The sequence below is a fragment of the Chelonia mydas genome, chromosome 14 (assembly GCF_015237465.2).
Source record: "Chelonia mydas isolate rCheMyd1 chromosome 14, rCheMyd1.pri.v2, whole genome shotgun sequence".
Taxonomy (NCBI): domain Eukaryota; kingdom Metazoa; phylum Chordata; order Testudines; family Cheloniidae; genus Chelonia; species Chelonia mydas.
In genome coordinates this window covers 38,660,962-38,672,992 of record NC_051254.2, presented here as the reverse complement: position 1 = coordinate 38,672,992, position 12,031 = coordinate 38,660,962, and the positions used below count along the sequence as shown (strand labels likewise).

Genomic DNA, 12,031 nt, shown 5'->3' with positions numbered 1-12,031 from the left:
TGTCTAAATCGGGGGGTTCAGTACTTAAGTACCTTTGTGAATCTCACCCTTGCTGACTAAAACAAAATACCATTAGGGCTCTCTTAACCCCAAATAAGAGTGTTCCACACAAGGGAGGTGAGCCAATTTCGCTAGATTAGTTTAGAAGCTTATTAAGGCCGACACTGTTTTTGCCCTGCAGTTTCGGTTAAATTGGGGCAAGTGCCGGTGAGGATAAGGGTATATTAAATTAAAATTGTTTATCTCAGTAGAGTTTTTTTCCCCCAGTAGCTTTACTGAAAGCTTTTGGTGGGAAAATACACAGTCAATGGGAGTTGACAGCACTGATCACTGTGTAGAAACCAACCTTTAATAAAGGGTTTGAGACCCCAAGCCTGCCAGAGGCTCCATGCGGGTGCAGGGCTGTGTCCATGGGGGGCTTTATGGAGAATCAAGAGACAGAGCCCGGAGGAAGGGCCCACGGTACGGGGAGCAGCAGCAGACAGATAAATGTGGTTGAGTGATGACTACAAATCACAAGCCGTACATTAACCAGGACGAAATGCAGCAGCGAGATCCTTCCCTTAAAGAAAACCTCTTCAGCCAACAGCCCCCAGCGACAGAGGAAGTTAATTTGCAGCAATGTATCTAGTGCATGCTACAGCATGGCAGCTGGTTCAAAGGCTGCAAGGCTGCGCCCGGCTCAGGAGCGGCCCTTGTGACTAGCTGCAGCCAGGCAACTGTCTCCAGTCAGTGCTCTTCTCCCTCCACAGTTCAACTTCCTCTTTTGGGTCTAGGTGATCACCCCTTAGGCTTTCATGAGCCATCTTAGTACCGGAAAAGGCCAAGCCATGGAAGACACCAAGCATTAGCTGAGGGAAGCAGTGGAGACCCGGGGTTTAGAATGAGGCAGCCAGTGAATGCTACAGAGATCTGGTGAATGCTAGTAGAACTTTATCATGACAAGTAGAGGTTTGAGCAGCCTATGGTCATCCAGATCAAGCTGTGGCTGGCACTGAGAAGAGATCAGACACGACTCAACTGAAGAGAAGGAGATGCATCAGATCCCACACCCTGTGAGAAGATCCAGACCAGATCAGACATACCCAGATTTCTTCCCCACTCTGACTGGTTATCAACATTTTTTGCCCACTGTCACAGCCAACACCCTCCATAAATTTGCTCTGTGGAACTTTACATAGACTTTAAAAGTGATCAGTCTGCCTTTTCTGGACAATATTTCATCCCAGTTAATGCTCTCTTATTGAGCTGTACCATGAGAGGCCACAGCTTTCATTTGCCAGGTGCTCTTTACAAACAAAGACGCTAGAAAAATACTCTTAAAAATTGATCCAAGATTCTCTCTCTATTTATCATTCTTCGCCAAACTGGGGCAACCAGCCAACCGTGTGGTTTCTGAGGCCCACAGGCTAATTTCCAGACTTGTCTGTGGTTTTGTTTTAATCCTTACCCATGCAGGAATCATTCTGTTTTAGAAAACAGCAGCATTCTCCTGGGTAATTGCCTGGAAATAACGGATATTTACATTAGAGAGACAAGCTAGGGGAGGTGATATCTTTTATTGGACCACCTTCTGTTGGGGAGAGAGACGAGTTTTTGAACTTACGTAGGGCTCTTCTTTGGGTTAGATTTACATTGTTAACTCCAGCCGAATTAAATCTTTGCCTGTGAATTTAGGGTCACTCCTTGGACAGGTAGGCTTACAATTTGCACGAGAACCTTCACAGGTTATAAACATAATAGACAGGTTTCAGAGTAACAGCCGTGTTAGTCTGTATTCGCAAAAAGAAAAGGAGGACTTGTGGCACCTTAGAGACTAACCAATTTATTTGAGCATAAGCTTTCGTGAGCATCCGATGAAGTGAGCTGTAGCTCACGAAAGCTTATGCTCAAACATAATAGACTTATTCCAGGCCAGCAAAAAGGTCAGCTCCAGGTAGGGCAACACCCACTTTCTGCTGCAGGTGGGAGTAATTCTAAACAAAATAAGTCTGTGACACTTTCCAGAAGGGGCCATGGCTGCAAAGAACCCTGTAAAATGACGTCAAGAGGCCGCTGCATGTTCCACCTGAGTGAAATGATTTAAACGTCCAGTGACTATCCACTGTGGGCACGGCTTCTGCTGGGCCTGCATCTCCCAGTTCTGAGGGGGGATCGGCTGCCAATGTCCCTGCCCTGCGAGCAGAGCAACCTTTCCCCAGGGAAGCTTCAGCCCAACCTGAAGGTAACAGAAATAGCCAAGTGACTCCATTTACAGGCAGCAAGAGGAGGAGGGGACCATGTGCAAGACACAGTAGGAGGCTCTGAACCTATGAGGAGGGGGAAACCCAGGTCCTTTTCCAGAGGCAACACCCAGGGGCAACGAAAGGTCCCTAAAAATGGGGGGAGGGGGCACTGGGCCGGGGGGGGGGGCCATCAGGACCCAAACCATGCCCCCACCCCTTCCCCCCAGGTCCCCAACCACACACCACCCATTCCCCTAAGATCCTACCTTCGTGCCACCCCTTCCCCCAAGCCCATGCCCTGAGGTCCTGCCCCCTCGCCGTCTCTTCCCCTGGAGGCCCCATCCCCCGCGTGCTCTTCTCTGCCCCCTGCACCTCCCCATTTCTCGCCCTTATGGATGGTAAAAAGCGGAAGGTCATAGCCCTCCCAATTTTAAAAATGATGGGACGGTGGCTCCCTGCCCTCCTCATTCCAGAACCCCTGGCAACACTACTGTCTATGGATCCCAGCACTGACCCTGCAATCATCCCTGGGGGGCTGTGACCAGCCACAGCCCAGGGCAGCAGCCTGGGCACCAGGACAGCTGCAGGACAGGCTGGGTGTGCAGCAGAATGGCTGACATGCAGAGCACTGCCCTTCATTGGCTTATAGGCTGGAATGGCAACAACAGCAGCCAATCAGAACTGACATGATGCCAACAGGCCTATAATTACCCACATCATCCCCTTTACCCTTTTTAAAAATTGGCACATTAACTTTCTTCTAGAACTTCCTCACTGCTCCAAGACTTATTGAAAATCAACATTAACAGTCCAGTGAGCTCCTCAGCCAGCTCTTTTAAAACTCTTGGGCGTAAACCTGCTGATTTAAAAAACGTTTAGCTTTAGTAGCTTCTCTTTACCATCCTCCCAAAATACTGGAAAGAGTGTTACCATCACTGCATGATGAGACTATATCATCTGACACGCTAATCAGGAAAAGAAATATCATGGTCCAGTTGTCAATAAATAGTAATACAGAGAATTAAAGTGAAACAAACAAGATTTTTGTTTTTTGTTTTTTTAAAGTATTATTTATAACAAATAAATGTTGGGATTAAAAGGAACTGAGAGGCACCTTTTAATACCAGAACATACAGAAAAATGTCCATGAATTTTAAGACTAGTTTTATTTAAAGGTGCTAAAATAACAATTTCCATGAACTAATCCAGTGGGTGCCGCTTGAGAGCAATCCCTGATATTAACACTTTCTGGTTAATAGCAACATTTGGCAGGGAACCAGTCCCAGCCTATTAACTTTAATGGTAAATGGCATTTGGAAACTGGCCACAGGTATGCTGTGTATTACCAGGTTTATTAGAAGAGAGGGCCTACCAGGAACCAATGGGATGGTTCTGAGGCTGCACAGCTGAGGACTTCTGCATTGAGGCTGGAAGGCAGAGGTGATGTGGGGGAAGGGGCATGGGGTCACATGTCCCCCAGATTGGTGTGGCTAGGCCTCCTCCTTGTGGGCAGCTGAGCATGGGGCAGGGAGAGGCAGAGGAAGGAGGAAGCTGCAGAGAGGGGCTGCTGCTTTGTGAGGAGGGGCCTTCCTGGAGCGGGGGTGCTGTTCCGGGGTTGAGCTGTTCCGGGGTTGTGCCCCCGACTATCAGCAGGCACTTGTCATCTCTGCTGGGAGGGGAGGCTGTGGGCAGAGAAGAAATGTGGAGGGGTTGAACCCTGAATGCACCCCACAGGGCAGGGACTCCAGTAGGGGCTCCCCAATTGAGTGGGGATCCCCAGCCCATTACCTCCTGTGCAGATGGCAGGTCCCCAGGCACAGGTTTGCAGGGCTGCCACCAGGGATGGCACATCCCAGTGCTTCCTTCCCTGGGCTTCATCCAGCCTTTTGCTTGTTGGTACCTGCCAGAAAGTGGCAAGTTTTGCTGGGAACTGAGAGTTTGCTAAGATGTGGCATCCGCTGTCTATGGAATCAGGAAGCTACAGTCCCACTTTCAGCCACTCTTTAAGTCCCTCTTTCCTTCTTTCACTTGACCCATTTTGAACCCCCACCCCCTTCTCTCCTGTGTCAGTTTCCCATCCCTGTTTACTTCTGTCTCCTTCACTCTCCCCTATTATGGATTGTTCCCCCTCGGATTCCTCAGTCTTTTCCTGAGTTTCTCTCTTCCCCTCGGGACTTTTCCTCTGTCTGGATCCTTTTGCTTTAGCTCTTTTCATTTTGATTTCCCCGTAGGATGAGCTGTCTACCCACATCCAAGACTTTAAGGGGTTAAGGTGGCCAGGTGGGCCAATGAACCAAACCGCCCAGGCTACCCCTGGAGGAGGAGCCAGGGGCAGCGATTAAGTAGACGGTGCTCAGCTGCATGGGAAGAGGAGAGGCCTGTATAAAGCCAAGGAGCTGAGAGCAGAAAGGGGCTGCAGGGAAGCAGTCTGTAGTCACTCCCTGGGAGGGAGAAGAGAGGTGTGTTTTGGGCTATAGACACAGGCACCCTACAGTCCCTCCCTGGGAGGAGGGAGTTTGGGCCGGCAAACCCCTAGAGAGGGAGGAGAGCCAGATAGGCAGGAAAGGCTATGGGGAAAAGTAGCAAGGCAAATGACAGGGTGGGCCTGGGTTCCCCTACCAGCCACTGGCACAAACCAGGCAGTGTAGAGCAGACTGCCTGGGACAATTTGCGCTGGAAGGCTTTGGTACCCAAGAAGGGGGAGACCCACATAAAGACCTGGCCAGAGGGCCAAGTCGGGGAGAAGGGGCAGCTGGAGTTGCAGAAAGGGGGGAGACCGCCAGAGGATGTCCTGGCACCTAAGTGGAGCTAATCCACAGAGCCAGCAGGCAGAGGCATCCCTAGCAGTGAGTGGACCCTGTGACCAAACCCCCCTTTTCCTCTCAATTCTCCATATTGTCTTGTTTTACTTTAATTCCCCTTCTCTTCTCCCCCTTCTGCCCTGTCCCTGCCACTCCCGTCCCCACAGCCAGCTCACCCTCTCTAGTGCCCCCACTGCATCTCCTCCCCAGGGCCTCAAAGTCACTCCCCAGTCCCTATATCACACTCCCCCTCCCTTAGTCTCCCTCCCTCAGCTCAGAGCGGTGGTTCTCAACCTGCAGCCTAATCAGCACACAGCTGTGGCCTCAGTGCCAGGCAGGTAGTACATATATTGTGTGGCTGCAGCCCACCTAAGATCTAGAGAGCTGCATCTGTGGCTCATAATGGTAAATAGGTCGAGAACCGCGGGTCCGGAGCCACGGAGCAGAGGGACAGATAGGGTAACATGACCCTGATTGCGATGAGATGGGCTTGTCTATGCAGATCACACCCCTCTAGAGTTTTGACAGCACAGACTAGACACACCGAGACATTGTTGCTGCCAGGGTGACCGAGTAAAGGAGCCTTGGGGGCTAGGAGAGAGGGGAGTCCTCCATGGTCATAGAGATTGGGATGTTTAAGGCTAGAGAAGCTCGTTTGACATGCTCTGATCCTACCGGGAGCAAACAGCCATAGCTGGTCAGCCCCATATCCTGTCTTCTGACAGTGGCCAATGCTGTGGATGCTTAAGAGGGAATGAACAGGACCATTTTGAGTGATCCATCCCCTGTTGTTCAGTCCCAGCTGCTGGCCGGCAGAGGCTTATTGACACCCGGAGCATGGGGTTGTGTCCCTGCCCATCCTGGCTAATTGCCACTGAGGGACCTGTCCTCCATGAACTTCTTGTTTGATTTTTTTTTTATTTCCCTTCCCCAGATCTCAGGGACACAGTCTGAGCTGGGACTCTGTTTCCCAGACCACAAACAAAGGACGGATTCTCTCCCCAGCAAAAGAGGCCGGTGGGAAAGTGAAGATCAATGACTCGTTATCAGCATTGAAAAACGCCACCTGCCCCTGGTCGTAGTCCAGATAAATCCAGATCCTCCTGGGGACCCAGCTTAGCGGCAGAGAAGTCAGGGGGTCAGAGAGAGGCCAGTACTGACCCTTCCAGTATTCCACAGCCCAGACACCCCCCTCAGGGTTAAAGCTGATCTGTCCCTTCCTTCTCACAGACTCTCTGGCCATCCCTACGGCCCAGCCCCCTTGTCCCCCCACCTCCACCTCCCAGCAATGTCTCCCCGAGGTGAATCCCTCACTGCCCAGCACGCAGCGCTCGTAAACAAATCTCTTGGTCGTGTGGGCAGTTTGTTCCATAAGCATCCATATCTCATGGCTTTCCCATCCTCAGACAGGACGAGTTGGGGATGAGCAGTGTCTGGATCCAGAGTCATGCGCACTAGGGAGCGGAGGGAGAGAGAATCTGAGCGTTAAGGGCAGAGCTCAGCCCTGGGGGAGGCTGGGACCATTTCTTACACTCCCCGGAGCAGCCCTGTCCTGGCTGGGACGCTCCTGGATCCCAGGGAGCTGCCTCTGCTCTGGGCACCTGAGACTGAGCAGAGACGTCACTGCAGTTCCTCAGTCAATGTAAGGGGAACAACTTCTATAGCTTCTCATTTGCTTGCTCCCCCTGCCAGGGCCACTCCATTCCCGGTGCAGAGACACAGCAAGCAAGGAAGGAGAAGTTGTTAGCAAGGATGTAGGGAGAGCCATCAGGCGACAGCTTTGAACCCCAAAGGGAAGCGCCCTCCCCTAAGTGTGTCCTCCACTCCCAGGGAACGGATGAAGAGGCCGTACAGCACCAGTGACTAGGAAGCAGGAGGTGGCACAGGCTGAGGTAGCTCCATTCCCAGCCCAGAGAGAAGGGGACAGCGTCAGAGGGACAGCATCCTCCCTCATCCATTAAGTAGTGAACTGCTCCAATGGGAGAGCCCAGCCCGGGCCACAGGAAAGGAAGGATGTTGGAAGATACCGGGGAAGGCTGTGGCAGTCATAAGAGGACAGATCTTGCTACTCATTCCTCTGCATTTAATATGAGGAGTGCATGTCAATGACCAATCAAATGACAGGGGTCAGAGTTAAGGGTGCTGGGCTTGGAGCATTTGTCTGGTTACTGGTGTGTGGGAGAGTTGTTTCCATGGGATTTCTCTGAAAATCAGAAGGAAAATCTCCACCAGATCTTACCGTTGGCATGTGATCCCAAATATTTTCCCCTTCCCTGCTCCAGTTCAGATGGCAGAGTCTCTGAGGGGGAAAAGAGATTAGAGTTTATGCTGCCTGATTTATAATGTGGCCTCGGGCAACTGTCTCTCTGGCTTGGGCATCCGAGACTGAGCACGGAGGCCCTGGCAGTTCCCCCACATGGGTGAATGGAGGTGGCAGCTGTGGCTGCAGAAGCTGCCTCTGTACCTCCTTCCCAGCTGCATCCTGATCTCTCCACACATTCCTCTGACTTTCATATTAAAAAAATCATTTGAATGTCTATGGAACCCCCACAGGACAGAGTTAAGGGTATTTTTTCCTGCTCAAGGACAGTGCTTCTGTTCACGGGCATGTGCCTGCACTCAGCATTAAGATTTACATCCAGATTGTTTGAGTGAGTTCAGCTTGGGCTCTCCTTAGACCTGACCATTTACATTTTTTTTTTTTTTTTTAGGGGTGTGAGTTTTTCATTCTCAATTTTGGTTAGGTGTGTAACAGTGGCGATGCGTTCGTGAATATGTCACGATCATATTCACTTAAAGATAATCTTTTTCTGAAAACTCACCCTCTCTCTGTGATTCTAGGCATTTCCATCCTTTTCTTTCCAGCTCTGACGGCAGAGTGTCTGGAGGGCGAAGGACAAAAAGAGATGAGATTTCATGCTGTTGTGTTTCTAATGACATCCACACACTTAACTGACATAACCGTGTTTTTGATTATGAGAGAGAGAGAAAAAGACAGTGGGACGGAGACACACGCAAATCTTTAATAAAAGCTAATCTGAAACCTATTTCCTCTTTCATTCTGGCATCTCAGAACAATGGACCCAACCTCTATTCAGCCTAACAACCATCCTAGGACAAATTATCTATGCCATATGGCAGTGGTTCTCAACCAGGGGTACGCATAGGTCTTCCAGCACGTATGTCTACTCATCCAGATATTTGCCTCATTTTACAACAGGCTACATAAAATGCACTGACTAGCAAAGTCAGTACAAACTAAAATTTCATGCAGACGCAATGAGAAAGGAAGCACTTTTTCAGTACTAGTGGCTATGACACTTCTGTATTTTTATGTCTGATTTTGTTAGCAAGTCGTTTTTAAGTGAGGTGACACTTGGGGGTAGGCAAGACAAATCAGCCTCCTGAAAGGGATACAGTCATCTGGAAAGGTTGAGAGCCACTGCTCTACAGTGACTGCAGGTGCACAGAGTCCTGGGGTTAGTGAGAGGCGGATGGAGGGGGTCAGGGTTAGAGGGTGTGGCCAAAGTGCCCCTTACACTACGCCCCCTTGCAAACCACGTAGGGAGCACTGACCGAGGGATGACATTCTTGCTGGAGCTCAGGACTTCCCTAGATGGGGCCTACATCTGCACCAGCCCCTGAATAGAGTCACACACTGCCTTCTCTCTCTCCCTTTGCTGGAACCGGGGTGAATCTGGCTCAGTGAGCCAACCCTCTCCCTGCCTCAGGTGCCCCATCCACCAAGCAATTTCCTTTTTATTTGTCTTTGGAGGACGTGGGTCCCCATTGTGCTGAGAGCTTTGTAGAGATGCTGAGTCAATAAACCCAAATTACAATTGAAGGGCCTGGGCCTGCTAAATCTCACCGTTCCAGTGATGATTAACCTAAAGTTTAATTCATGCTGAAGTCTTGCTGTGCTCTGGGTCTAGGTTCTGACAAAATGCAAAAGGAGAATGAGACAAATCAACTGGGGTTTGGAGGGTGGGAGGGGGCAGATGGGGGGAAAACAGTAAATCTCTCTTCCTCTGTCCTAGGTCCTGTATGGCAGTGGCTCTCAACCTTTCCAGATGACTGTCCCCCTTTCAGGAGGCTGATTAGTCTTGCCTACCCCCAAGTTTCACCTCACTTAAACAACTTGCTTACAAAATCAGACATAAAAATACAGACGTGTGTCAGTCACTATTACTGAAAAAGGTGCTGACTGTCATTTTTACCATATAATTTTAAAATAAATCAATTGGAAATATAAATATTGTCCTTACATTTCAGTGTGTAGTCTATACAGCAGTATAAACAAGTCATTGTCTGTATGAAATTTTAGTTTGTATTGACTATGCTAGTGCTTTTTATGTAGCCTGTTGTAAAACTAGGCAAATATCTAGATGAGCTGATGCACCCCCTGGAAGACCTCTGTGTACCCCCAAGGGTAGATGTACCCCTGGTTGAGAAACACTGCTGTAGAGGATGCACAAAAATGTTCCTGAGCTGGGTGGAGTCCCCAGGGCGAAAGAGTTTTACACCTTCCTTCCAGCCTCTTTGCCCCAGATGAGCGGCCACATGGGGTCAGAGCACAGGGCTGGACCAGGCCCCATCTTCAAGAGTGGAGCTGGGTCTGAATTTGGGTGCACTTGCTGCTCCCTCTGACTTGAGCAGCAAGTGTGGATGCTGAGCAACTCAGGGAAGCAAGCCCTGCAGTTCTGAAGTGGAGCAAGATAAACAGAGGTGCCCACAATGGTTTTTGCTCTATTTTTACTTTAATGATCTACGGAAGCTCACAGAGTGAATCAGTCAGACATCCTGGTGCCTGGGCCCCTGCTACATCTGCTCACTTTATCTCCTTTCCATGGTTCATTAAATAGACACAGGATCTCATTAGGAACCAATTGGCTAGAACCCATCTCCTCCCACAGTCCTCCTGATTCCCCTCCTAGATCCCCTCTCAATACCTTTGAACTGCCTCAGAATCTCCATTAAAGCAACATTTTTATGGGAAAAAACACTGAGTCTCTTTTCCAGTTCAGGAGAAATTTCCACCGGCTGCTGGAACTTCCCCTTCCTGCACCTGGAGAAAAACAATTTCACATGATTATCTTTCATTTTGTCACTTCTTGAAATTTCTTGCTAGTGAAAGCTGCTGCTCTAAGATTGCAAATTCCTCGACTTCTCCCAGCCTCAGAGCAGGTGCAACACAGGTCATGGCAACACAATCTTCTCCCCTAAAGATCACATTATTATAGTCTTTGACTTTGTCCTGGAGAGACCAGCTCTAGCAAAAAAAAAAAAAAGTAACATAAAAACGGCCATACTGGGTCAGACTAAACGTCCATCTAGCCCAGTATCCTGTCTTCTGACAGTGGCCAGTGCCAGATGCTCCAGAGGAAATGAACAGAACAGGTGATCATCAGGTGACCCATCCCCTGTCACCCATTCCCAGCTTCTGGCAAACAGAGGCTAGGGACACCATCCCTGCCCGTCCATGAAGATGACTCTCCATGGCCAATTCACTTCTTGGCCTCCACGTACTACTTCCTATATACTTAATATTGTGGGTTTTTGTTGTTGTTTGTTTGTTTTTAAAAAGGAACTAGATTGAGCCCCCTACTCCCTTCAAGCCAGTTCATTCCCCCCAGGTTTCCATACACTCCTCAGGCACTAAAGCCTCTTAACGACTGCTGACCTGGTTTGAATTGTACCCAGTGCCCTACCGGTGAAAGACCCATATTCCATCTCCAGAATCCTGAGGCAGCCAGTCCCTCAGGAATGTGACATCTTTGGGAAATATTTTAGGATAATCTTTCCCACTGAACAGAATTCCAGAGGCTGGTATAAAAGGCTGAGAACCTCAGGATTAAGTTCAGCAGAGAAATTTTTATCCAGTATGTGACCTTCCCCACACATTCTGCTGTGGAGCCGTGGGGAGAAGTGGCGCTAACATGGTCCCCATGCCCTTTCCTGCAGTGTGAAACACAAGGGGGAGTGAGGGAGAGCCACTTACCTGCTCAAAGTGCTTCTGACATCCTAGAGGGGAAAGAGAGAAAGAATCCAGGGCAGGGATTTTGTGGCACCTTAGAGACTAACCAATTTATTTGAGCATAAGCTTTCGTGAGCTACAGCTCACTTCATCGGATGCATACGAAAGCTTACGCTCAAATAAATTGGTTAGTCTCTAAGGTGCCATAAGTCCTCCTTTTCATAAGGAATGTGGGGATCTAAAGGATACCTTTGTGTAAAGCAGTGTTATCTCTCCCCTCCCTTCCTTCCCCAGCTACATAAACAAGCTCGGGGTCATGGCCCCTTCCTCCCTTCCCTGCAAACTGTTGATCAAGGGAATCTGTGTCTGCAATTACTGCAAAGAAATCTAGCTTCAAGGTCAAATTATCCATATGCTAAAGCTATAAACAGTAATCACGGGCGGGGATAATTATATTCAGTAGGTAGGCTTCAGAGTAGCAGCCGTGTTAGTCTGTATCCGCAAAAAGAAAAGGAGGACTTGTGGCACCTTTGAGACGAACAAATTTATTTGAGCATAAGCTTTCGTGAGCTACAGCTCTCACTTCATCGGATGCCGTAGATAGCTATTAATATTCATTGTATGGGCATTCATATTACTCTAGGGTTGGGGGGTGTTGTAGTAAATGTGGGTATTTACATACTAACTTAGATAAAAGGAGTGTGCTGTAACTAATGCAGTGCTTACTCGACAATTGGGTCGAGGGGAACAAATACCGTAACGAAGCCCGGCTACTCAATCCGCCCTGGGTCAGCCTGCTCATTGTATAGAGAGCACAATAAACAAGTCATTGTCTGTATGAAATTTTAGTTTGTACTGACGCATTAGTGCTTTTTATGTAGCCTGTTGTAAAACAGGGCAAATATCTAGATGAATGACGTACCCCCGGAAGACGTCTGTGTACCCCCCAGGGATACGCGTACCCCTGGTTGAGAACCACTGGCCAAGATATCCCAGTGCATATTCAGATCACAGGGCCCAAAATGGCAGAC

At 49.1% G+C, this 12,031-nt stretch overlaps 2 protein-coding genes across 7 annotated transcripts in view; both read right to left on the bottom strand.

The window, feature by feature from the left end:
- Nucleotides 1-12,031, bottom strand: part of LOC114022341 (zinc finger protein OZF) — a 793,526-nt gene that overhangs the window by 343,922 nt on the left and 437,573 nt on the right. The gene's annotated exons all lie outside the window — the stretch shown is intronic.
- LOC119567472 (butyrophilin subfamily 1 member A1-like) lies at nucleotides 5,958-6,653 on the bottom strand. The gene is given in 2 exon segments (XM_037913407.2): nucleotides 5,958-6,373; nucleotides 6,376-6,653. Coding segments are annotated over 2 exon segments (510 nt in total). The 5' UTR covers nucleotides 6,476-6,653; the 3' UTR covers nucleotides 5,958-5,963.